Raw genomic sequence first — 27,399 nt, 5'->3', positions numbered from 1 at the left:
CTTTCCATTAAAACGCATTATAATGCGTTTTAATAGAAATATTTTAATTATAATGCGTTTTAAAGTTTTCAAAAGTTAAATTTATAACTAAAATAATTGGAAAGTACTGACATTTCCTAATTCAATATTTTACTGAATTAGGAAGTTCTAGTTGATTTCCAGAAAAGTTTTTGTTGGATAAACAAGCAGATTATCAGAATAAAATTGAATATTTATATACATTAATTAAATTTCAAAATATTTGAAGTAAATAAAACATTTTCAATTTCCTTTGTTAACGATTAAATTGGATACTGCTGTATTATAAAATATTTATGGGTCATATCATTGATAATGTCACATTCATATAGATATAAAGAACATAAGAAGAAAATTAGATTTGTAATCTAATCGATCGAATTTAATCCTCAATAAATTAAACTCCGGCTGGTGCGAGTCGGGAGGTGGAGGTTAACGTAAACAACATGGAGACTCGATGACGTCATCGAACGACACTTCAAAACATTGTGTACTTTTAAAAAGGGACCATTGAAATTCTAGGTATTTATTTATCATTTGCTGCTGTTCCCTATAATGTGATAAGTATAATTTTTACATTACGGTAAGTTGTTACCGTTGTTTAATGAACTATGGCATCATCCACCAAAATTTAAATTTTTTTCTTTCTTTCTTGAATCTTTTCGATTTACTCATTAAATTGTTTTGCTCTGTACTTATGAAACACCGTGTTTATTTGCTTGTGTAACGAATTTTCTAATTACAATTACTACTAATTATTCACTGCTTAATAGGGGAAAAAGTTTCTATTTTTGATAAATTGGAATGTTTTTTATACATTTTTATTTGTTGGAGGTTTAAACTTTACTCATTTAATTCGACATTCGCTCCAAACAGAAAATTATATTAGGTTCTTAATGTTTTTCCATGTTTTATACAATTTCTTCCCTTAGCTGTTGTTTCTAAATCTAAAAATAGGTTTACACAGCTGTCAAGTTTTTTTTTCGTTTATATTTGGTCAGTTCAATGATGCTAATTTCATCCGTTTTTGATAATTTCTTGCATGAAAATCAAATGCAGATTATAATTTAAAATTTGATTTGCTAGCTACTTGTATAAAGTGTTTGTAATTAAAACTTATTAAACTTTCCAAAAATCTTTCAAGTAGTGGTAGAAGATAACTGAAAATGTCTGCATGTAATTCTATTGTCCTACTGTTTAGACTTTAAGAATTTTCAGCTTCTGTTAACTGTCATATCTGGCTGAAGTAAATTTTATAAAGTAATATTTGGAACTCCTAAAGATGTGTGAAGAATCTAAAGTCAGAATATCAAACTTTTTCAGGTATTTGTTTGATTACATTTTGGTTAAATTGAAACTATTGGTGTGAAACTTGTCTTCTTGATATCTAACAATTCAGAGAATATCTTTGTATGTTCATTGTTAAATAAATAGATATTTACAAATTTGTATAATTAAATATTTAAATTGTTCTGTAAATTATATTGTCTAAGGTAAATAATCACTTATTCAGTTTATAATCAGAACGAAAATAATTTTACTTCTTCAAATATTGATCTCATCAGAATCTGAAAAACTTGATTGTTGTTATTTATAATAGATTTTATACTATTAAATATTAAAGCTGTGATTTTTCTGATAATTGAAAATGTCATTTTAATAAATTTTTCTGTTTGTAAACAATTGTATTCTAATTTTGTGAATTTTATTCTGGTTTACGAAAAGATGGTTTTGTACTATTGTATTACAAAATATTTCTGAAAGTCAAGAAAAAAGAAATAAAAGTATCTAGATTTGTGATTGCATTTATTTGCTGATTCAGAGAACAAAATATTTAATATTTGATGATGAATAATTTTATTGAACTTTTTGAAAGTGCAAAATATTGGAACAAATCTATTCAATCATCAGAAATTTACTAAATATATTCTAAACTGTATTTTTAAATGTAGAACACACACACACATATATATATATATATGTTTAGATAGTATAGACTAACCATTTTAAATAATGTTATCCTTCAAATTTTAAGAACAAAGGAACTGAAATCAGATTACAAGTCTTTTCAGTTTTTTGAACCTGAAAAAGTTAAATTAGCCTTCTGTAATGGTAGACTGACAAGAATATTATTACCTAGGGAAAAGACTAGTGTCTGATAGTAAATAATAAAATGTAATTTAGACAAAAATAAAGGTCAATTATATGCCGGATTAGAAAAGATCAAAAAATGCTCAAAAGTAAAAGAAAAAAGTAAACATTTCTTTGCATTTTGTGTGAGAACTTCCATGTTGAATATAGTGTACTGCTTGAGAAGCCAGAAACACTGCTTTCACATTTAACTTCCAATTTTATATAGAATCTACATGTAAGAACATATTAGAAAAATTAAAGTTGTATTTTAATTAACCTAAATTTAACAATAGAATTATGAAAGGAAATCATGCATGTACAAGTTGTTTGCTGATGATGCATTCATGCTTGCATATGTAAATACTTGTCTATGTATAAACTTTTTTAAAAAAGAAAAGTTTTTTTTTAATTAATTGTTTAATCAGATGTATATACTTTTTGTTTCAAATTGTTAATTTAAGTCTTCAAAATATAGTTAACTCATATAAAAGAATATATTCAAAAACAGACAAACTTTTAATTATACAACAAAAATTCTTACACACAAAAAAATGAAGTTTTCTTTATAGACATTTCTTTAATCTAAATTCTTGATGTTAAAAATTCTTTCTATATGATTATTTTTTAGTTGTTAACCTGATATTAAGAATTTAGTTATTTTTAGATTACTGTATTATGAAATATGTAAAGGAATTAAACTGTTTATATGTATATGAAAATTAAAGATTAAATGCAGTATTAAAAGTAACCACAAATGAAAGGTATCAATTATAAGGGATTAAATAAGATTTGTTTTTGTGGTTGTGTATATTGATTGGTTCTTTGGAAAGTTACCAATTATTTCAGTTGTATCAATAATATAATTTACTTTTTTCTGAATCATTTGTGATATTGCTACAAATAGTAATATTTTTTTCTTTAATTACTAAGCAATAAGAAAGCAGAAAATTTAGATTGCATTTTGATAATTCAAACAAAATTATTTTAAGCATGTTTTAGTTAATTCAGTTTACAATTATTTCATAGATTATCTATATAACAGGGTGTATTCTGTTCAGGAATATTTATCTTTACATTATTTTAATTCCATATGAATAGATGTTATAAAATATTGACATTTTTTATGAATTGTGTATGTACATACATGTGCACTTTCCAGTTTATCACAGAGCAAACTGATTGCTAATGTGCTTTCCTATTTTTACTTTCCTGGCTCTGTTATATACAACATGAGGAAAGTATTGCAATCATTCAAAAAATGATACCCCAGATTTTTATATTTTTGTCAGTACCTTGAAATGTCAAAATGCAAAACAAAAAAAATTGGGGGTTTTTATATGTATGGATGCTATTGTGTTTGAGGCATGATTTTGTTCACTTTCTTTGAAGCTTAATAACTCCTGTGCTTTGAAAATTTCTGAAATTTGGCATGGTAGCTTATGTACAAGAAGCATTAATATTAAATTTTGGTGGTTAAAGGTTGACAGGGTGAGGAGTTAATCAATTCATTACTGGATTTTTATTATTCGAAACATGAATTAGTCAATTGATTTTTTTTAAAGATTTTCATTTAACTTGAATTCCTTCAATTGTTTGTTCTCTCATTAAGGTTTGGACTACTAAGGATAATAGTATAAATCCAAGTACCATATTTAATTCTAATAGAGTGCAGCTACAAGGAAAACTGTTAGTATAACAGCCCTGTAATAGTAAGCACCCTATGTATTGGAGAAAAATAAGGTTTACTGTGAAAAATTGCACATTCTGAATAGAATGTGCAATTTTTCACAGTAAACCTTAGCATTTTAACTTTATATTTAGCATAGTTAACTTTTTAGTTTAGCATTTTAACTTTATATTGAAATAGCATGTCTTAAGTGTTGCATTATTCAAATAATAATGAAATGAAAAAAGTTACTGGATTTATTTCCCAAATTCCCAAAGAATACAAATAATAGATGCTCTCTAATAAACAATGCAGTTGCAAACTAAAAAGTTTGATGTGCTGTTTTTTAGAATAAATTATATTTGAACATACTTTTTTGCTCTTGAATAGCATTTTGTTGAATTGAACTAATTTTATCTATTAAAAAAAAAAATGAAAATTAGTCCTAGATACTGATGTATGGAATTAATCATATTTTTTCTTGTAAATTTAATTTTATAATTTAATCGTTTGTTGAAAATAGTAAATCTAGTTAATTCAATTATGCATTTTATAACAATATATAATTAAATTTTTCAGATATGCTATTTAAATTCAATGGAATTTATTCAGTATTTGGAAAAATCACCATTATCAGATTCAGATAGATGTAATTTAGAATTCTATCATTCTAAAAGGCAATGTTTAGATAATATAAATAGAAACCAATGTTGGTTTTATGAAGATTTAAATTATGAAAACTGTATTATAAGTAAAGTGGATAGTCAAGTTTCAGATGAAGATACCTCAGAATCAAAACTGGAAATGAATTCCTTAAATGTTGCGGATAAATCAATTTTAAGGTCTCTATTATTAAAAAATGAAGACCATGATGTTCAAACTACACCCAAAAAGTTTCAGAAAAGGGGTGAGCCATCAACTCCTAGCTCAAATTGGAAAATGCTTACAACTGTTGCAGCAAGTCTCTCTTATGCTGATGGAAACTCTGTAGAGGTAATTTTTTTAAATGCATAAAAATAACTTTTTAGAAATATTTGGATTCTCTCTACAAATATATTTTTAAAATTAAACCAAAAATATTTCCCAAAAATTATGTAAATTTTTATTTTAAATTTCAGAATTTTGTTTTAACATTTTCTATTAGAAAAAAAAATTTGATTTAACACACATTTGGTTAAGGGAAGCATTTTACTTTTTCCATTCTGTGGGCACTAAGAGGACATTTTTTTTCATATTCAGTAAAATCTTTAATTTTCCCGTTTGCTAATTCTACAGTCCAGTAATCCAAGACTAGTAGACTCTGGCATTACTATTTCTGTCACTATTGTCAAACTGTAGCCAAACTTTCCACTATTTTAAACTCCATTTTCCAGCAAATTTGAACATCTTCCCATTAAATGTGGAAGGATATCAAGCCTGAATTTGGCACACTATTAAAGATTGTTAGGCTCATTATATTAGGCTATGCAAAAAAAGTACAGTGTTATAAAATACTGGTAATACTGCATAAATGTAAAGTTAATCTTCAAAATTTCAAAATTCTTTGTACCTACTGCTAATATCCCATGGTTGCTTCAATTTTCCTCTAAATTTAGTGGGGATGTGTAAACTTTGCAACACTGATTATCTGGTGATGGTAACATGTTTGAATGTCAAAACAGTAGACAACAACTATTGAAAATTATTTTAGAAGGATTGATGATTAATTTGAGAACTCTAAAATATAGCAACATAAGATTGCTCTCGCCTCATATATTTTCTTGCTATACCGTGTGGTTTCAACTGATACAATATACTAATCTTTTACAAATAAAATGATTTTTCCTGAATGATTAAACTGATGAAATATATATATATATATATAAGGTAATCTATTGAATTTCTGTAAATCAATTTCTAACTATATTCAATTTGCTGGTTTACACGTAATGCCATCTATTGGCAAAAAATTTAACAAAATCAAACGAAATATATTTCTTACAATAAAAGGATATGATTTTAAAAATATAAAAACTCATTTACTTAATTACTGCAACAAGTAGCATATAGCACTTACCATTCAGATTTTTTTATTTTTGAATGATACTTTCTTAGTGTCCAAGTAGTTGAATGGATAACACTGGTAGTTAGTTTGTTGAGGGTTTGGGCATGACCAACAGGCTGGCCACATGGAATTTTCCAGGTCCAGCTTTACATAAGTCTTCCCAGGATGCATTTCCCTTGGCAGATTGCTCACATTTTGTATTGCCATAACCAAGTAAACCCAACTAATTCTAACAAGCAATTATTTATTGTGACATTATCACAATGTTCTCAATTCTTTTAGTGGTGGTCTTGCCCCTGTATGTCATACTTTTCCTGTTAGCAATAGAGTTGTGTTGGTCATCTAATCTAACTGTTTGGGGGAAATTTTGAATCAAAATAATGTGACTTCATTCTAAACCATATATAGTTAATCTGGGCCTCCTGTCTAATCTTTCCACATATGGTTTTGATTTTCATCTATCTGTATAAACTATGTGAGAAGTATAATCTGTTGCCAAAATTTAAACACATTATTATCATATTAAAACAATTATTCTTGCATTTTTATAAGTTTTTTTTATTTAATTAATTAAACAAGTCATATAAGTCTTTTGGATGTTAAGGTTAGCAACTTTGATCGTGCACAACCTATACAACATGGATCACTTTTCAAACATTAATAGTAGACCAGTCACTGACCATCCTCTCTTCCAGGAGGAGGTTGACAACTACTTTTGGTCGAATTACTTTAACTCCCTTCTGCAACAGACTTGAATTTCTATCAAATCATCAGTATAGTGGAATTCGAATAGGAAAATTACATAATATGAGGTTACTTGCGAGTACAAAATGTTTTAAGTGGTTTCTGAAGGTTCAGAGTTTTAATAATATTTGCGAATAATATTTTTCATTTTTTTGCGAAATTTGATTGGTTGGCAGATAACCATTTGATATTTGGCTGTGAATGGTACAGTTTCTTAGAGTTAACATCAGGAAAAAATATATCTTAAATTTAAGATATCACATCACATTTTCAATTGTCTATTTGATCAATGAAATTGTGCCATTTCATACCATCTGAGTATCGTGATAAATATGTCAATGGTAGGCTGAAATAACCAAACTCTTTTATATGGTTTTCGTTTTAATGTTTGTTATATTATAGTATTTGATTTATATAACTACGAAGGGTTCTTTATGTAAGGGTTTATTATACTGAGTGACCAATCTAACACATTTAAAAAATTTATCTATGTACATAATTTAAAGAATTTTTAAAATGTGTTAGATTGGTCACTTGGTATAAAATCTTGCATAAGATAACCTTTATAAATATAAATAAAATACTATAATACTATATTATGTTATAGGATTAGAAGTACAAAATAATCTAATAATAATAGTCTTTGCTGCTGTTATTTTTACCTGAGCATTNGATTACTTTGTAACTCAAAATGCTATGATAGCTATCCATGTTGTAACAAGTAAAATCCTGTTTTTACTTTTATTAAATGACAATGAATACCAAATGATTAAAAAAAATACTGTGATTACTGATTACCTTAGCCAACATAAGCTATTATATTATTTTTGACAAGATAATTTAATTTTTTGTTATGTTAAAAAAGTAGGTTTAAACTGTTTCACTAGTTATTTATAAATACCACTTAGTAAGTTGACTGTTTATAATAATTGCAATAAATGATTATTAAAATACTCATTGTTTTATTTTCAAAACCAACATTTACTAACAGTCTTTAGTAAAACCTAGCATGTACCAATTTCTAATGGTAAAAGCCCGGAAAATCATCTCACTTTATAAAAATCTTTACATTTACCAACTCATGTTGGTAAATGTAAAGATTTTTAAAGATGTAAGGACTGTACAGATTTAGAAGTAAAACCTAGGATTTACCAATATACGGGCTTTTATATATATATATAAAACATATATATGTTTTATATATATATGTAAAAGCCCGTATATTGGTAAATCCTAGGTTTTACTTCTAAATCTGTACAGTCCTTACATCTTTAAAAATCTTTACATTTACCAACATGAGTTGGTAAATGTAAAGATTTTTATAAAGTGAGATGATTTTCCGGGCTTTTACCATTAGAAATTGGTACATGCTAGGTTTTACTAAAGACTGTTAGTAAATGTTGGTTTTGAAAATAAAACAATGAGTATTTTAATAATCATTTATTGCAATTATTATAAACAGTCAACTTACTAAGTGGTATTTATAAATAACTAGTGAAACAGTTTAAACCTACTTTTTTAACATAACAAAAAATTAAATTATCTTGTCAAAAATAATATAATAGCTTACGTTGGCTAAGGTAATCAGTAATCACAGTATTTTTTTTAATCATTTGGTATTCATTGTCATTTAATAAAAGTAAAAACAGGATTTTACTTGTTACAACATGGATAGCTATCATAGCATTTTGAGTTACAAAGTAATCCTGATGACTTGCAACTGCTTGAAAAAATGCGTAACAAAGAAGTGCACTTGCATTTCTTGAAACCTTGTCCTCCGGTCAAAGACAACTTCTCGAAGACTCACTTCTTTATCTTTAATAACTTCTTCTATCTTGATAAAGTCTTCCGGGCATGAGATAAATTAATTTTGTGTATAAAGCTGCTTTAGAACTCCAATTTTGGTACCTAGTTGGTAAAACTCGTTGTCCTTTACATCTATTACAACTGCAATAACGCTTTTCGGGTTGGTTTTAGTTTTGTCAATTTCAGGCACTTTCAGTCTTACATTTTGGCCAATTTTCATATTTGGACATTTATCAACAGACATGGCTTTTATTTTTTCAGCTTTTTTTCCAAATTCAATTTTGCGTTGTTCTTATAGTCACTACAGATTCTATCTCTTTTGGTATTGGCTCTATAGTTACAAGAACTTCCTGAGACTCAATCATGTTTTCTGTCTCTGAATCGTTACATTGGAATCATTGGTTATTTGCTTTGCCTTCATCATCTCAGTAATAATCATTTCATCTTCTTGTGTTTTATTATTGAGAGTGCTATTGTCTATATCCCCTTCTGACTCATTTTCAACAATGCTTTCTTCCTTGTCCTGGTCAATTGCATTCTCAACGTCATTATTTTGTTCCATATTGTCATGCAAATGCAACAACTTCTCTAAATCTTCTTTAGATCTTATAACTCTAATCATATTACCAGGGATTGCTGAAGTTGCAAGGCCCATTTTCATTGGACAACCAAACATTGCTTCGTAGGGAGAACATTTAATTCCCTCGTGATATGCTCTATTTTTCATCGTCTGGATGAATCTTTAACTCTCTGACCACTTTGATAACTGATTGGTTTCCATCCACGTGCTCAACATATTTTTTGTCTTGATTAGCACGCTCCACTGATTTTTGACTTTGGCTATGTCTTGCCTTTCCATGTACGATTTTTACATCCGGCCACATGGAGCATAAACTCTCAATAACTTGGTTAGACAATTCATGGTCATTATCGGAATGAAGGATGCTCGACGCTCCAAAAGTGGTGAAAATATCCAAAAGATGGTATGCAAATTCTACAGTGCGTTAAGTTTGAAGCACACAAAGGATCACAAATTTAGTAAAATAGTTTTGGTAAACTAAAATAAATTTATAATTTCTATCTGGGGTAGTTTGTAGATCTATTAGACTAACCTGACAGTGTGAGTTTATTTCACTATGAAATATAGGTCTGATGGCAATGCTCTTCTTCAAAGTCTTCTCTTTCTTTTGGCAAGATTGATAAAGCTTCAAATATGTCATAGTAGCCTCAACTGTTACATTTTTATACTTGCGGTTACATTCCTTAAGCATCCGTGTCCTTCCACTGTGGCCAACAGCAACATGCGTTTCTTCGAGAATGTTGAATAAGTCCTTGTAACAAATGTAATACCTTATTTCTCCATCCTCCTCCTTCGTAGGCGCAATTAGTTTTTCTTTGCCACCTATAGTCAAAATGTAACGCTTTATACGCCTGTAATGAACAGCTTGTTTCTTTTTCATGTTCTTTGCAGCTTTTACTTCCTCCAAACACTGCATATTTGTCCCTATTGAGATAAAAGTTATCATCTTTCTTGCTTGCAATGAGCTCATCCATTATTTCATAAAATCTCCATTTCACACTCATGTTGATTCGAAAATAACTTTCAGACAAAGAAATCTCAAACAAGATTAGAATTAATGTGTGCGTTCTAACGTGTCAAACAATGGAATACGGCGAGCGAAGGCAGCGGTACGGGATCGGAGACTATTTTTTCAACATTTACCATGTCTCTGAGATAAAACCTAAGATATACCGAGTAAATGCTGGTAAAAGTTTGAAATTAACAATGATCACAGAACATTTTGGACTTTTACCACAATGATTTGGTAAATATTAAATTTTACTAGAAAATCTTAGGATTTACCATAGTTCGAGCATTTACAGTAACATATACACACATCATTAGACCAAAATCATGCTAAGTGATTTGGGCATGAAGTAGTACTTCACATAGCTGTCTTTTGCATCACTTCTTAGATAGCCATTTTGCACAGTTGCTGGTTGAGTGACAAACATGGCAGACATGGTAGAAAATACAATCATTATTAACTGGGAAGTGTTTTATGTATTGTTGGTGGTGAACTTAAGAAAAAAGGAATTTGACCAAACAGCATTTATGGATAAATTCTATTATTAAAGAAAGAAATGAATATGGAATCCAAAGTATTGTTGTTTAGAAATGACCTGACCAATGCAAAGTATTATTTCTACATAAGTTTAATGAAGTTTAATTTAAAAAAATATAATATATTTAATGCTCTGTACTGGCATTATGCAATGAACCATTACACTATAACTAATCATTTCCGTATTGGCTTGAGACTTCACTGTAAAACTTTGCATTTAGATATCCTCCTTGATGCACTAATTTTTATGGCAATGAGTGCATTTTAATACATTGGACTATAGATAATCAAATTGATCTGAAAATATAAGCCAACATATAAAGATTTTGCTCATACTTTTTTGTTGTTCAAGTTTTTTCTGTTTTTTAAGCTTTGAGCACAGAATGTTTTAAATAGTTGAAAAAATTTTGATATAAACAACAAATTGCATAGCAGACAATAAAAGCATAGGGGGAAAACTATTATAGTAGTAATTACAGCGGAATCCCGTACAACGCGGGGGATACATTTCACGTTATATGAAATCATGTTATCGAGACATGCATTATCAGACAATTTTATGTAAGTTTAAACCTAAGCCTAGGAATTGAAGAAAATGTATACCTCTGGATGACAAAATTAGAATTTTTCTATGAGTACTGATTGCAATTTCTTGTCCAATTATATGAATCTGTTTTATAGTAAAATGCGTTATACGGGAATTCACTGTACATATTACAAAAACAAAGGATAGACTTTTAATATTTATTAATATTTTAGAATGATAAAAATTCAGCTCTCATTGATGCTTCAGATAAAGAAAATATTGATCTTTCTTTAATATTTAATGCTGCTGGCTCAAAGAATGTGACAAGGCGAAAGGACAAGTCTTTAGGCTTAATATGTCAACGGTAAGTAATATTGTTTGTTTTTCTGTTTCAATTAAATTTTTTTTAAAACTTTGAGACCTNTTTAATTAATAATTTTAAAATGTAAAATATATTAACTTCAATGATTTCTATAGAATTGACGGCAAATTTTATTTTTTTAAATTAATTTAAACTTTCAAACTGAAACATTCCTATTGAGAAATTACACTAATTTATCCTTAATAATAATATTTTGCATGAGTAAGGGTTTATTTTTCTTTTCTCTTTTAAAGTATTCTCTTAAATATTATTAAATATATATATATATATATATTAATGTTTTGATCACATTTGTGAATAAGCATTGTTCCATAAAATACTGATTTTATTAATGAAAATGATTTGCTTCATTAATGAAAGATTGCTTAACTGCAATAATACATAATAATAAAAGTTAATTTCAGTATATTAAAAATGCAATGTTTTAACTTTGTCTAAGTAGAATGCATTAGAAAGAAATAAACAATGATGTGAGTTACTGGTTATTAATATTTATCTGTATTTCTTATGTATTTAATAAAAAGCTATTTCTATTTCTTGTCAGTGCTTATTCACACCAATTTACTCTAGTTTTGATTCAATAAAGTGAAAAACTGAAGTTAATCTGATTTAAGAGAATTCTATTTTTGAAAAATTGTGTATCAGTTTTGATGATCAAATTTATTTTGCTTAGTTATACAGTAGATCCCCCTATAAAACTGTTTCCTATAGTTACGATTCCTATAAGACGGTGAAAAAATTGTGGCGGTATCAGTACACAACGGTAAAAAAACTCCTATAATTACGTAAAACGTCATCGGGCAGCTGAACTACTTTCCCGCCGTCCGTAGCGCCACGCTACGGATGTTTAGGCGGGTAAATTGAGTTTAGTTTTGTCTGTACATATAATTATATATAAATTAGGTACTATATATATATAATTATATATTAACTTAATTTATTGTAACTTTATTATAATTAAATATATATTTTTCGCCGTCTAGCGTCACGCTACGGCGAGTTAGGCGACCTATCGTCTGTCCAGTACTGTAATTTTATACATTTCTTGTGAAAGAAACATTTCTTATTTAACGGCCATAAAAATTATTTATATTAAGGATGTCTCCAAAGGTCAACGAAGTTTTCGCAGAAAAATAATATCAGAAATCGCGGCCGCGGTTTGATGCGCTGTTCCGCGACGAAACCAAGCTTTAGCAATGGGCGTAGTCGAACGGTGCACACTCGGTAAGTAATCCTACAATTTTTTGTTTATAACGTAGTTTATACAGATTATTTCCAAAAAAATATACGTATTTTGGAAATGTTGAGTCGAATTAATCTAGAATCGATTAATTTTATGGAAGAAAACCTTTCTAACAGCCGTAATCCGTAAACTGTGATTCCTACAAAATTGATTCATAAAGAACGGAACGTATCTACCGTCTTATAGGGGGATCTACTGTAATTATTTGACAAGTAAAAAATGAATTATCATTATTAAAATTTTTTTAATCAATATTAATGTAATGACTTATAAGTTTGTTACTTAGAACTACTGCTCTAATTATTATCTAGAGTTCATATTATATGTGAATGCTATAATGAAAAGGATAAACTACAAAGGCTCCAGATGAAACCGCTGGCTAATTGTAATAGTTAGATGAAAATGTATAAGACTCTTGATAGAGCTAATACTAACACGATTTATATGTTATATAACTATGTTAAACAATTTATTAAATGATAACTGTGACAAAATATTAATGTAATTTTAAATAGTGTTGATAAGACAAGATTATAAGAGATGTTAAATTAATACGGGTTTCTATAAAACAAAACGCCCTTGTAACAGGCGAAAGCCTTTTACGACAAATAAAGATTATGATTATTATTATTACTGCTCTAATTAAGTAATAAACTATAAAACTATATTAGATTTATTTTTGGAATTTTTTTTATAAATGTTAATTTTTGCTACTTTAATTTCAAAATAAAATCTCTCATTATTTTCAACTTTATTTTGGAAAATTTAAATTGTAATAATTTTTTTAATGTTACAGATTCCTTGCCTTATATCCAGAATATCCTTCCTCGACAGATAGGATTATTGTTGGTATATATGATGTAGCTAAACAATTAGGTGAGAATAGATGAATTCTTATTTAATAATGAGCACTTGACAAATTTTAATGCCAAAATTTTGTTTAAGTTTGTGAATTGTGATTCTTATAAACTATAGTTTTTGATTATTTTTAATTTTAGATTTTCTCGCATTTAAATGAAATAAAGTTTATTATTTATTGAACATAAATGAGTTAAATGTTATCCAGTTAAGGCAAGAAAATATGATATCAATTAATATAATCTTACTTTGAAACAAACATATACATACAATTATACATGCTTACACTCAGTTTATACATGTACTGTACACACAGAAATCAATAATTTGATCTGTAATAAAATGAAAAACTAATGGAATGTAGATTTAGTATGCATTTTTTTAATAATCTAGAAATTAAACATGTTGATACATAAATCTTGTGTGATCTTAAGAATTTGATAAGTGAAAATGTGTGTTTGGCATAGACATTAATTGTAGGGAATTCCTGAAATGATTGCACAGACTGAAAAAGTAGAGTAGTTGTACATTTCAGCAAATGTATATTTTAACATAGAACATATCAGTAAATAATTTTAAGAAATGGTTTGAGAAAGCAAGTTTATGTATATTATGACAATTCTACAATAATTGATTTCTTTTAATCATATTGGTTGAATTATAGTATTAACAGTGTACTCTTATTTTGTGTGGGTGTTACAGATTGGCAAGTACTGCATAAAATGAAGTTTTGTATAAATTTGTCCTTTTCCCAGATAATTGCCTAAGTAGAATTGTATATTGAAAAGTGTCTAACAGAAAACTGTCCCAATGTATTCTACAAACTAATTTTGAATTATTTCTCTGAAAGATATCAAAAGAATGAGAAGACCTACTGGGCCCCTGGTAGGCTTTATCAATTCACAAGTAACTTTAATAATTTTATGTAATATGTGATTTTAATTTTTATTTCTTTGTGTTTCCATTTTATTTGTTATTGATTACTGCTTACTTTTTATTGGGGTTTATTATTTGGGGGCAGAAATCAATTGTCTATGGACTTTTCCTTTTGTAAATAAATAAATTTTAGAGCCTTTCAAGATTTTATTAGTAATTCATTAGACAAGAATGGGAAAAGATCAAGTGAAGAAAAAAGGATACAGGGAAATAGAGATAATACATCAATAGGATATCCTGTTGAATTTCAATGAAAACTTTAATACTATAAACAATTAATTTCTAATTTATTTAGACAAAGTAGCTATACAGAAATAATAATCAAAATAAATAGTATTATTGAAAAAGATACTTGAAAATGATGTTTATTAAAAACATTTAATACATTTGATGTTAAAATAGTATAGTAGATTTAACAAATAGCCAAAAAAATTAGCATATGATTTAGGAAATGAATTATAATATAAATTAGGTATATGTTGACTGTATCACTGTATCACATATCAGTTTTTTCTAGATTGTGCATTATGAAAATACTGCAAATCTATCTAAGGAAATAATTGGAGAAAGCACAATGAAAACTAAGTGTATGTAAGTTATCAAATAATTGTTTTCAAATTAGTTTGAAGACATGACATGTTCAGTTTAGTAGCTTGCATAAAAATATTAATTTTACTACGTCAATGGTGGGTTTCTTGAGTGTGGCAAGAGCTGCTTGTACTCTTGAAGTCAGGTTTTGATATTTTGCTTTTTGCAGATTTTTTTTTTATTTTTGGAAAATTTAAAATAACTTAAATCTCAAATTCAATATTTTGATGTACTTTTAACATTAAAAATAACTAAACAAAATTAATATATTTAGGTGTTAAGATTCCTGCAAGGAAAACTAATTTTTAATACACAACAATTGCATATTGTACTGATGAGCCCATTATTTAATGATAATTTTATTGACAGTTGGAAAAGATTTTGTAGTTATGTATAGTTTTGTTGTATTGTATTTAAATTTTTTCATGTTTTTGCTTTATATTTCAAATTTAGAGATTTTTATAACTTTATACACATGTTATTTTTCATATGTAAAGTAATAAGTAAAATTCTGTTGCTATATTGTTTTTATTCATTATTAAAAATTAAGATTTGTTTTATAAATGCAATGTAGCGTAATAACGATCACTTGGCACTATTCGTTCTTTTATTTCAATATTTGTTGATACGCGTTTTTACACACGTTTCGGGCTTCATTTCACCCCTCTTCAGTCAACTAAAACATATAACACCAATTTTACATACACTATAACCCGACATGTATAATTCACAATTTTTTAAATTCGTAAGTAGCACATAACATATCTTTTTAAAATCACAAATTTCATCTTTAGATGTGTATTACTATAAGCAGGAATCATACAATATATATTGGATCATTTCAAATACCAGGCCAAAGCCTTAATCTTACTTGGTACATACAAGACCCAGACTTTTGCAGTTAGGCTTCTTTGGATCTTGAAGACTCCTCAACTTCTATTAAGTCTTATAAAAATTAATATAGTTAATGTATTTATTACTTAGGTTCATAATATAGTTTAATATCTTTCATTATGTACATATTCACAGGTCCCTGGAGATATCAAGATGATCTTAGAATGGACAATGTAGCACAGTTCTTTCTTCTTTAATGTCAGTATCATTTCCCACATCATCTATATGACTGAACTTTTCATCCTTATTTAATATTAGTAATAGTTCTTACATCGACAACTCAACTAAGCTTCACTTTTATAAATCGTATTTGTTCAGCCCTCAGCATCTATGGCGTTTTCCTTTATGGTAGTTTGCATAGCAATGTGTTCTTATTTAAAAATTGCAAGTTAAAATTCTCAACTATTTTTCAGATTTCTTCCAAAAATTTTTCTTCAAAAAATCTTTAAAAACTTTTTAATTTTTTAAAAATGCTGTTTTCCTTAAAATTTTTTCCTTTAAAATTTTTTTTATATAGTATTTTTAGCCAATTCTTGTTGATTTTTAAACTTAAGTTTTTATTTATACAATGTTTATTTTTAAAAATTTCTATACTCTTTAAATTTTCTGCTATAAGTTTCTTTTTCTTTATGTAGGATCTTTACATTATTCTGGTCAATATTGCAATTATTCAACATACAATGTTCAAGAAAAGCTGAATTAATTCTACAATGTTTTAAATCTGCTACATGTCTTTTTAATCTAATCCTCATCTTTCTCTTGGTTTCTCCTATGTAAAATTTATTTTCACATGTACACGGGATTTGGTATTGGGATCCAGTGATCATTATTATGCTACATTGCATTTATTAAACAAAGATAAGACACGGTTTCAAAACAGATAAAAATTAAGAGTTAAAATTCAGATTATTTCCATTTATAATAATGTAAAAATCTAAAAAAAAATATTTACTATAGTAACACAATAAATGCTATTATTAAAAATGAGAAAATTAAGAAAAAAAATTAAGCATATCTACTTGTAGAATTCAATGTTCATTGACTGTAATTTATGAGGGTTGAACTAAACACATCTTGCAGGATCTAAAATATTTGACTTTTTTGTGATTTCAGATGTTTCTGCTAATAGTGCATTGATAACATGACAAATATATTTCATTTTCTATAATAAGTCTATTTTTACTAGAACATTTCAAGTCAGTGACTGAGGTCAATATAACTTTATATTATACTGAGTTTATAAGATTACATAATATAGATTATAAGATATCTTTGAAAACAAAAAATGATAAAAATGCAAAATTTTGTTAAAATACTTCAGTTACTGTCAGTATTTTATATCGGCGTTTCTCAAACTATGGGTTGTGAAATGATACTAACTTCTGCAGAAATATTTAATACTTGCATTACAGAAATACTCCCAGAACTAGGAACAATAGATGCATCTGTTCAGTACTGAATTTTTAACAACTTTTTACTACTAAATGGCAATAAGTGATGATAATTATAAAAAAATTAAGATTTCAAGAATGTGTATGAAATTGTTATTCAAAATAGAAAAGAGAAATCATCAAAATAGACATTTTATGTAAGGCTGTAGTCATAAAGCCATTTAAGTTGCAGTGATTTTGAAAATACTTTGTTTATTCAAACGTTTAGGTTTATAATCATACATAACAATATGACAAACTATTTCAAGAACAGTCTTGAATCTTGTCAGAGAAATGAAGGTCACATGAGACATAATACTGACATATTATCTTGGTTAATTCCAACATCATCAAATAGTAATAAAGGGCAGAATCAAATATACTTAAACACCAAAAACTTAAGAATAGCATTCTTGATAGCAAACAACAAATGCAATTAGTGAAAACAAGGAGAATAGTATAAGTATTGTTAATTTGCTTTGCACGAATAGTTAGTAACTAATTAGTATTAATATTTGATATTAAGTTGATTAGCATGTTGATAATTAGAGATTGAAGTAAATGATTCTTAGGTCTTCTGTCTTCCTGTGCCAAGTGGCTCACTGGGCAACCAGCTGTCTCCAGTGAATGTGGTCAGCTGCAATGGTCTCAGCATCATCCCATGGAATGCTAATCTTATATGTAGAGCCAGGTTGTTCATGGTCTACCTTGTTTCCTTTTTCCATTGCACGGCTACTTTTGGTAAGCATTCCTCCAGCAGTTGAAGTACATGCTCTGCAAAATTCATTCTACCTCTAACAATGTCCTGTAGCTTGTGCAGGCCACTTCTGAGAATTTCTTCATTTGTGATATGGTCACAATATGTACTAAGTATCCTTTGAAGACAGTGTTGATGGATTATGTTGAATTTTTGAGTAATTTTTCTCTCTTTCCATGTTTCACAGACATAGATTGCAGTTGGAATGACAATATCTTAGGAAGTAAATGATTAGAGTATTAAAATTCCTTGAAGTCATATCACAATAACTTTTGGTTTCAGTGTTACTTGAAAAAGTTGTTTATATATATAAATAACTTTTTCAAGTAAGTCTTTCTGCCATGTGGGCACCAAAAGGATTGTTTAATCAAGTCCATCACAGGTTCTTCTAAGACCACAATAGGACAGTTGGGTGATAGGGACTGAGCCTGATATATCTTGGATGGACCATTCCCCAAAAAATTCTTGGGGTTTTTTGATGTGTTCAGATTTGTTCCCAGATTCTCAGAGCAAGTAGGCTGACCTTAACTGCTTTGCCATCCAGCCTTAGTCTCTGTATTATTGTATTTCAATTAAATTTCTGATAGCAAAGTGAGACAACTAGTTTTTGGTACTTGAATTGGTTTGTTCACTGCCATGTTTAACTTGCAAGGAACACATCTGAGAAGTATTTGAATATCTAGCACAAGTTTTTTTATAGTGATAAGAACTTTTTATAATCAAATAGTTCCCTTTTTAGTTGAAATCATTTAGAATTAAATTTTGTAATAACATTTCTTTAAATATGTTATAGTGCTTTTACTATAAAATGAATAACTGAGCAACATTTATCTGGTGTAGTGTAAATATTTTAAAAATAAAGAAATATACTAAAATTTGTTTAAAATAGAAGCTGCCAAAATGAAAACAATTCAGGTTTACATGAATTTTACTGTACATGACATTGTACTTAATATGTAAATCATATAGACAATATATATGATGCATCTGTGGAAAATAGATGATGTACTGTACTTACTGTGTCAATGGTTTTTTCTTACATAGGAGTCATAGCAGTACCACATACGCTAACAAGAGTCTCAAAACATTAGGCTTTAACAAAAGCATTTATGTCATGCTACAGAAAAATGCCATGGTAAAAAAAATCCAACAAATTGCTTAATTTTCCTGGCAATATTTAAAATTGTGGTACCATCTGTTATGTTGTTTTAAAAAATTTTATATTTCCAATTATTATAAAATGGCAAGAAGCTTAATTTTGAGGGTAGGGATGGGTTTTATAAAAAAAAATCATAAATGCTAATAAGTAAAATCGTTGTCATATCTAATCCTGCTTGAGATGACACATGACCTCCCCATCCCATTGACCTTTAACACCAAAATTTAATAGAATCAATTCCCCAATACACAAATCTCCCTGCAAAGTTTCTGAAATTTTTGACAAAAAGCAGAGAAATTTAGCTTCAGAGGGTGAACAAAATTGTGCCACTCACACTAACAATTAAACATACAGGGGGAAACCAGTTTTGCATTTCTCAATGTTTCAAGGTCCCAAGTCCAAAAATTAAAAATGTTGGGAGATAATTTTTTGACCAATCTCCATACTTTTCTTGTGTTATATATAAGAGCTGGGAATGCAAAATATCACATAATCAGAAAATTTTTAAATACAAATATGTAAACGAAGAACACGTAAACATAATAACTGCTTTTTCTGTAGTTATAGTCCAGGTCCAGCATAGTGCTAGGCATCAGTGTATATATCATGTAGAATATTCCACCAAAGCCAGCATAATAATTATTCAATAATGATTGTACCTTTTTTATGGTATGTTTTAAAGATTGCATTATTAATTATTTTAATGTTTTTTTTAGGTGTTGAAAGGCGGCGAATTTATGATATTGTAAATGTGTTAGAGAGCTTAGAATTACTAACAAAAATTGGGAAGAATAAGTACCGATGGTTTGGAAAGTGTTTACTTTTGAACACATTGCGTAAATTACAGGTATTTATTAAATTTAATATATTAAAATTTAAAATATATTTAATTTTTCTTCCATTTTCTCTTCTCTCTGTGCTAAGAGACTCTCTTACTGAGCCCACAATTTGTGCACCTGACATATTCGGCACAGATCATCCATGAAAAATTCCTGGAGTTCTTGCTTAATGTATTAATATATATACTGATATGATATGCACAATAAATCTTGTGTCAACGCATACTTTTCCTTATCATATATCAGTGTTTTACAAGTTGATCTAAAATTTTTTTGTACATAGAAATAGATACAAATTTTTATGAATGAAAATAAAGTTATAAGCAAAAAATAAAGCATGGGGAAAATCTAAGAGAAATTATTAAGGGATTATATACAATACACTGATTACACCTATCCATTCTGCATGGTAGATATGTTTCAAAGAACACCACACAAAAAAGTATAGTACATGCAAAATACTCGGGTAAAATTTATTTACATACTATATTGGATGTTTTTTGACCTCAAATTTTTTAATATCCAATAAATTTCATTAATGTTTTTTGATTCTCACATATGATAATAGCACAAAAAATCGAAAATTTTCTGTTATATTTGAATATGTGGTAATTAGTACACACCCTGCTAAAACTCTGACTTCCCTCGAGGCATTGATGTGAACTGTCTGCAAACTTTGACCAACATCTGTTCTCAAGGTCAGCATGTAAACACTAGACTGCATGTGTCTCAAGTCTCCTTGCGGGTGGTGTCAAATGAAAAAATAATACAAATAAAGTTCCTCTGAAGCTATATTCAATAACTAGAAACATTTATTTTAAATTATTTAATATTTTTTTAGCAGTTTTTCTATAAAAACACCTTATGGGGGGTATTTTTTCGTGGCAATTTTTACATGCACATTTTTACTGATATCAGATTCGCCTTTTCATGAAGATTTATTATAAAAAATTTAAAAAACCTTTTTTCTGAACGTAATTTGAGTATAAAAACAGAACTGAAGGGGTTTGTCCGTGCTACTGTAGGTATCAAATAATGGAATAAATTAATTTTTTGGTCATTTAAGAGGCATATTTAATTGTTCTTCTTTAAGTAAATTGTTTGCTTTATAGATTAGAGAAATAAAATTCACAGATGAGAGTAATCTAGATTCATTAATGTTAAAATTATGGATAAATTTAATCATTAATTTAAGTATAAGTAGCTACTGCTTGACTTTATCTATGATTTTATGTTGATAGTAAGGTAATAGAATAATTAAATAACATTTTAAAAATGTTTCAATTAATAAATATGTAGTAAAATAAACTTTTATATAATTTTGTGATCAGAAAGGATGATAAATGTTTATAAAATCAGTTCAAAAAGTCTAGAATAATTTAACTCCATCACAAAGTGTCAACCTTTGAATGACAATAACTAGATGAAATAATGAAAAAGTAAGGGGTTAAATTTTCTTTGTGTAAAGTGATAATTTTGGCTCTTTGATCCAGGCTTAATTGTAGTTTATTGCCCATAGTGTTTGTCCTGCTTTTGTGACCATTGCTGGAGTATAATTTATACAATACTACACTGCTGGCCATGAAAGTTGCTACACCATGAAGTCATTACACAACAAATGCAAATTTGCATGAAAGGTACAACATGCTGGGTGCTCTGTACATCAAGATTACATGCTATTTAATCACGTGTACCTCTCATTAAACTATGTGTAAAATAAACATGTTTCTACTAAAATTATAAAAAACTTCCCGTCGTCCCCGAAAATTTTTGTGAATTGTCTTAAGGATCGTTGATGGTGTAGAAATGAAACGGCGGAAAGACTGACAGAAACAAGGTTCTCACCTTTGTGAAAATGTCGTATTTTTTATAATTTTATTAAATGTAATTATCGCTGGCCATGTCTTTTTACTATTTTTTTATTTAAAATGTTTCTACTATTTGCTTTCCTTCTTGATGTAGCAATTTTAAAGGCCAGCAGTGTATATGCAAATTATATTGTTTCAATTTACATAAATGCAGTAAGTTACATACACTATCATTTATAATTGGATAATATGAAATAAATTAATACAGTAGACCCCCTATAACGCTTAGATACGTTCCACGTTAATCGAATTTTACGTTGTAGGAATGATTAAATACATGAGCCAATCACAGCCCGATAGGTGTGAAGTTTACGGACTAAGGCTGTTTGAAAGGTTTTCTTCTATAAAATTAACCGATTCTAGACTAATTCCACTCAACATTTCCAAAACATGTATAATTTTTTCGGAATAATCTGTATAAACTATGCTATAAACAAAAAATTATAGGATTACTTACCAAGTTACTTACAAATTAGCAAATTATAGGATTACTTACTTGCACCATTCGACATCGCCGTTGCTCAAAGCTTGTTTTCGTCGCGGAACAGCACACGAAACGGCGGCCGCGATTTCTGATAACGAATTTTTCGCAGAAAAATAACTTGACCTTTGGAGACATCATTAATATAAATAATTTTTATGGCCGTTGAATAAGAAGTGTTTCTTTCACAAGAAATGTATAAAATTAGTGCTGTATTAGACTTACGGTACCTAATTTACATACTGTACAGACGATAATAAACTCAACTTACTAGCCTAAAATCTCCGTAGCGTGTTGCCAGGCGGCAGAAAGCATATATATAATTATAATAAAGTTACAATAAATTAAGTTAATATATAATTATATATACAGTACCTAATTTATATATAATTAATATATAATTATATGTACAGTACCTAATTTATATATAATTTATATATAATACTAAACAGACGATAGCAAACTCAATTTAGCCGCTCCGTAGCGTGGCGCAGGGTCGGAGGAAAGTAGTTCGGCTGCTCATCCACCATTGGTTCAGATTCTATCAATCTTGTCGCGAAACGAGTTGGCGACGATGTTTTAGGAGCTCTTTTATACGAATGTTGGTACAATTTTTTCGCTACGTTATAGGAATTTCCGTTATAGGAACGCATGTTATAGGGAGTCGACTGTAAATTTTTTGAACATTTACTTAAGTAAAAAGTTCACTTTTTAACAATTCATTTAGAGATTTTTTTTATATGAAAATAATAGCTAAAAGACCAAGCTAACTATTCCCTTATTTAATTTTTTCATTAATTTTTATTTCATTTAGTTATTTTTATTAAAAGGTTGATAATTCATGGTGTTATTCTAAACTTTTTAAATTGACTGTAGAATATTTTTAAAATGACTGGCTGTGTTTAAGAATTTAAAATTTTCATAGAAAAACATTTGTTATATGATGATTTTTTAATAAATTTTTTAGGCTTCAGCAAAAAAAGAAAATGTGGCTGAACAAATTCATGCTATGAAAGATATTGAAGTTATGAAATCATTAGAAGGAATCAGTTCTGATGGAACAAGTGCTGAAGCACAATGTATGTCTTTCAGTCCAAAAAGAGATTGTGAAAATTCTAACAAGCATTTCATAACAGATGGAAGGAAAGAAAAATCACTTGGATTAATGAGCCTGAAATTTCTCATGTTGTTCCTTACTACTGCAGTAAGTATAAAAATTATATTGAACATTTTTTGTAGTATGCTATTTAATGAAACTTTTTTTTTAGCCAAAGGTTTTAAATTTGGATTTAGCAGCTAAAGTATTGATTGGAAATTCTAATTCAGAAATTCTAAATGGAGATGAATCAATAAAATTTAAAAGTAAGTAAATTTTCTCTAATAACATCTTATAAACATTTTGTTTAAAGATATAATAAGTGAAATAATATTAAATTAGCTAAATATTATTTAAAATCAAATAATTTATGTATTTTATATCTGAATATAATGAATTAGAATATGAAGTATTTGTATGTTCCTATTTGATTCATATCAGCCAAATGTGTTTTGCTATTGTAATCAGTTGCAATTAATTAGAAAATACAAAGCTTGTCACTTGGTTAATTATAGTTAATTTTACATGGTGTTATGAGTTGCCCATTTCCAAAAATTTGTGTAAGTTTTTTTACAGGAAACAGAAAAAGTGACTTCACTGTAAAGCAATATATTTCTTTATTTTTTTACTGTTTTTCCTAATGTTTTGTGCTATTAGTCAGTAAAATTATGGCACTATGGTTTTTTCTTAAATGGATAAGTTTGTTTCAGGTAATAAGTTTTGTTTCTTTAGTCCATATGTAATGACTTTTGGAACTCTAATAAAGTTCAAAATGCCTGATTTGGCAGTAATAATAATTAATTATAAATAGTATTGCAAAATTGCACTTGCACTCTATAAATGTAACTTTAAGAAAATGAACAAGTCACCCACTTTTTGTTTTAAAAAAACTGAAATAGATCACTATCCTTCAAACAATGTTGCATCTTTGAAGTATTGAAAGAAAATAAATTTTTATTGAAAACTTGAATTCTGTTGTATAAAAGAAGCCAAAGACTGAATTGCCTTTAGGATTCTGTACATTGCTTTAAGTTTTAATCCATAAAACTAAAAATAAAAAATAAAAGCATTTTCATCCTTGTGCAATTTACCAACATCAAAGAGATTTTCCATTTTCTTCTAGAGAGAGAATTTCTCAGAAAACAAGTAATAGCCATCTCCATTCCTTGTTTGTTGAGAAATTAATTTTTTTTAACTTCATTGTTTTCTGCCCATTTAGACTTGTAATGTTGTTACCCTCCTTGGAAAACATTTCTGTTTTAGAGGTTCTAATACAACTGATTTCTGAAGATTTTACTATTTACCAAAATTTTCCTCTTATGCAAGCCAATATCCACTTGATAATTTTGCTAATCCTGTGTCATAGTACCTGTTACATCTTTTTTGACTAATTGTCCTTGTAAATGGCTGGAATTCAAAGTGTATATCTTATGAGCCAGTATCCCAAGCAGTTTCACATCTTCCAGTGACATATTACATCTGTCCCCATTTTGAAGACTGTTGCATTTGTTTTAGGAAAACTGTTTGTAATCAGATGGATTTAAGATCATCAACATGCATAAAACTGTTTTCTCAATATGACCAAAATGCAATCAAGTAAAATCAAAGAATGTTCCATGATTGAAAATGTAATGGTGATACTTTTATAATGGGAGAAGCTCTTTGCAATTCAACATTGGTGCAAATGTAGACCACATACAGATATGACCACATTTTGGAACTATAACTAGATTTTGTTAGTTATTTTAAGGGAAAATAACATTTTTTGGCACTGAATAGAATTATTAAAATATTTCAAAGAGCATTAACATATGGTGTCAAAATCATTTGAAGCTATATCCAAAAGCTATCTGCCTCAAATTTTGAAATTTGGAAATGGATTTATCATAAATATGATTAAATTAAAATTTTTCAAAATATTTTATCACAACAATAAAACAGAGTTTAAATGTAATAATAATAAACAATAGAAATTTAAGTTAAATAATTTTCTGAGTTAATTTTATAAATGTTTACAAGATAAAGGTATGTGGAGATCAAAAACTAAAAAAAGTAATGACTCCTTAGTCATCACAATTTTATTAACAAACAGATCAAAGTGAAAGTAACATATATTATAGCCTGAATGAAGTCTCCACTACACAAAGCTACTGTTCAACATAGTCATCATTATGTTTATGCCATCATTGAACCCAAGTATCAAATCCAGTTTGGAAAAAGTCCTGGAGTTTGTTTCCTTACCAATGACTTTACAGCTGGTTTAACTTCTTCCATGTCTTCAAATCTGTGATCTTGTAGGCTTTCCTTTGTTGGTCCAAACAAGTAGAAATCTGAAGGTGCCAAATTAGACAGTACAGTGGATGAGATATTCTGGATCATCTCATTTTGGCAGTTGCCTGGGTTGTGAATGACTTGTCTTGCATTATTGTGATGGAGCTGTAAGGAATGATCGATTTCTCCTTTCTGATGACCCCCTTCAACTTCTTAAATACAGTAATGTAGGTTTCACTGTTGATTGTGTGATGTCAATCCATAAACTTAAATGAGAATAATGTCCTGCTTGTCTGAAAACAATATTATCATCTCATGATATCATCACTGATCAGGCAGATTTTGAGTTTTTTAGGACATGGAGAACCACTATGGTACCATTACTTGGATTGAACCGTACTGAGTCATACTGGTGTGCCCATGTCTCATCTCCAGTAATCACATTTTTGAAGAAGTCTTGTTCTTCCTTTTCATACACATTCAAGGAGTTTTTGCACATCTCTGCCTGCATCCTCCAATTGTCAACTGTTAGCTGCTTGAGAACCTACTTAGCACAAAATTTTTAATAATCTGAATCAGAAATGATTGCTTGTGCAGAACAATGACACATTTAATTCATCAGCAACATCATGGATTATGATGTATTTGCTCCTTGACTCAAGTAGTACATTGACTCTCATCTGTGACTGATTTGACAGACAGCCACTTCTCAACTTACCTGCAATTTCAGTTTCTCCTTGAAAATGTCCATTACATCTCTAAACACTCTTCAGCCAATTATGGATTTCCTTACCTGCATAACCCTGATTATTTTTTTTTTCAACTATATATTATAACATTAGTAAATCAGCAAGGAAATTATATATATACTTTTCTTGCTGATTTACTAATGTTCAAATTACAAACTTAATTTATATCTAATCTAAATAATTAAATATAAAAATTATAAAAATATAAGACTTTTTTTAAAGCTTGATTGTGATGGAAGTCCCAATGTCTGTATTTCTTGAATTGATATTACTGTATAAGTGTTTTATTTAATTACTACATGAGAAATTAAGTATTATTGATATATTTGATAACACTTGTATTATGTATTGATTCATAATTTAACTTTAAGATCTATCTTATCTCTTATTTGTCTTAAGTTACTAATGACAGATATTTGTAATCTTTTGTTATAGCAAAAGTTAGAAGACTCTACGATATAGCAAATATTTTATCAAGTCTTGGACTTATTCAAAAAGTTTACGTTACTGAATTAAGAGGAAGAAAACCTGCATTTCAATACATTGGTCCAGATTTGAAGGATTTTGAAGAGGACGGTACTGTGTGATTTATTTGAACCCTTTTACTATGACATGGTCAGTTTTACTTTACCCTTAAAAACACTGATCCAAACTGTAGTCACTCAAGGTCACTCTATGTATTTTATGTTAAAAATTCATTAAAAATTAAATTTTTATCAGAGAGACAAAAAATATATATATATTTGTTACTTTATATAGTTTTTGGCATGATAGTGTCTTATCAT

At 28.3% G+C, this 27,399-nt stretch overlaps 1 protein-coding gene across 1 annotated transcript; it reads left to right on the top strand.

The window, feature by feature from the left end:
* Positions 1–577: 577 nt before the first annotated feature.
* LOC111636603 (transcription factor E2F7-like) lies at positions 578–27,316 on the top strand. The gene is made up of 8 exons (XM_023381884.1): positions 578–601; positions 4,397–4,810; positions 11,297–11,427; positions 13,485–13,564; positions 20,027–20,157; positions 23,466–23,702; positions 23,767–23,860; positions 27,050–27,316. Exons 2-8 carry the CDS (start codon positions 4,415–4,417, stop codon positions 27,199–27,201), a joined length of 1,221 nt encoding a protein of 406 aa, XP_023237652.1. The 5' UTR covers positions 578–601; positions 4,397–4,414; the 3' UTR covers positions 27,202–27,316.
* Positions 27,317–27,399: the final 83 nt, after the last annotated feature.

The sequence above is a fragment of the Centruroides sculpturatus genome, unplaced genomic scaffold, assembly GCF_000671375.1.
Source record: "Centruroides sculpturatus isolate CEXI.00-Female unplaced genomic scaffold, Cexi_2.0 scaffold678, whole genome shotgun sequence".
Taxonomy (NCBI): Eukaryota; Metazoa; Arthropoda; class Arachnida; order Scorpiones; family Buthidae; genus Centruroides; species Centruroides sculpturatus.
Note: the sequence above shows the minus strand (reverse complement) of the source record. Positions and strands in the feature narration are given on the sequence as shown.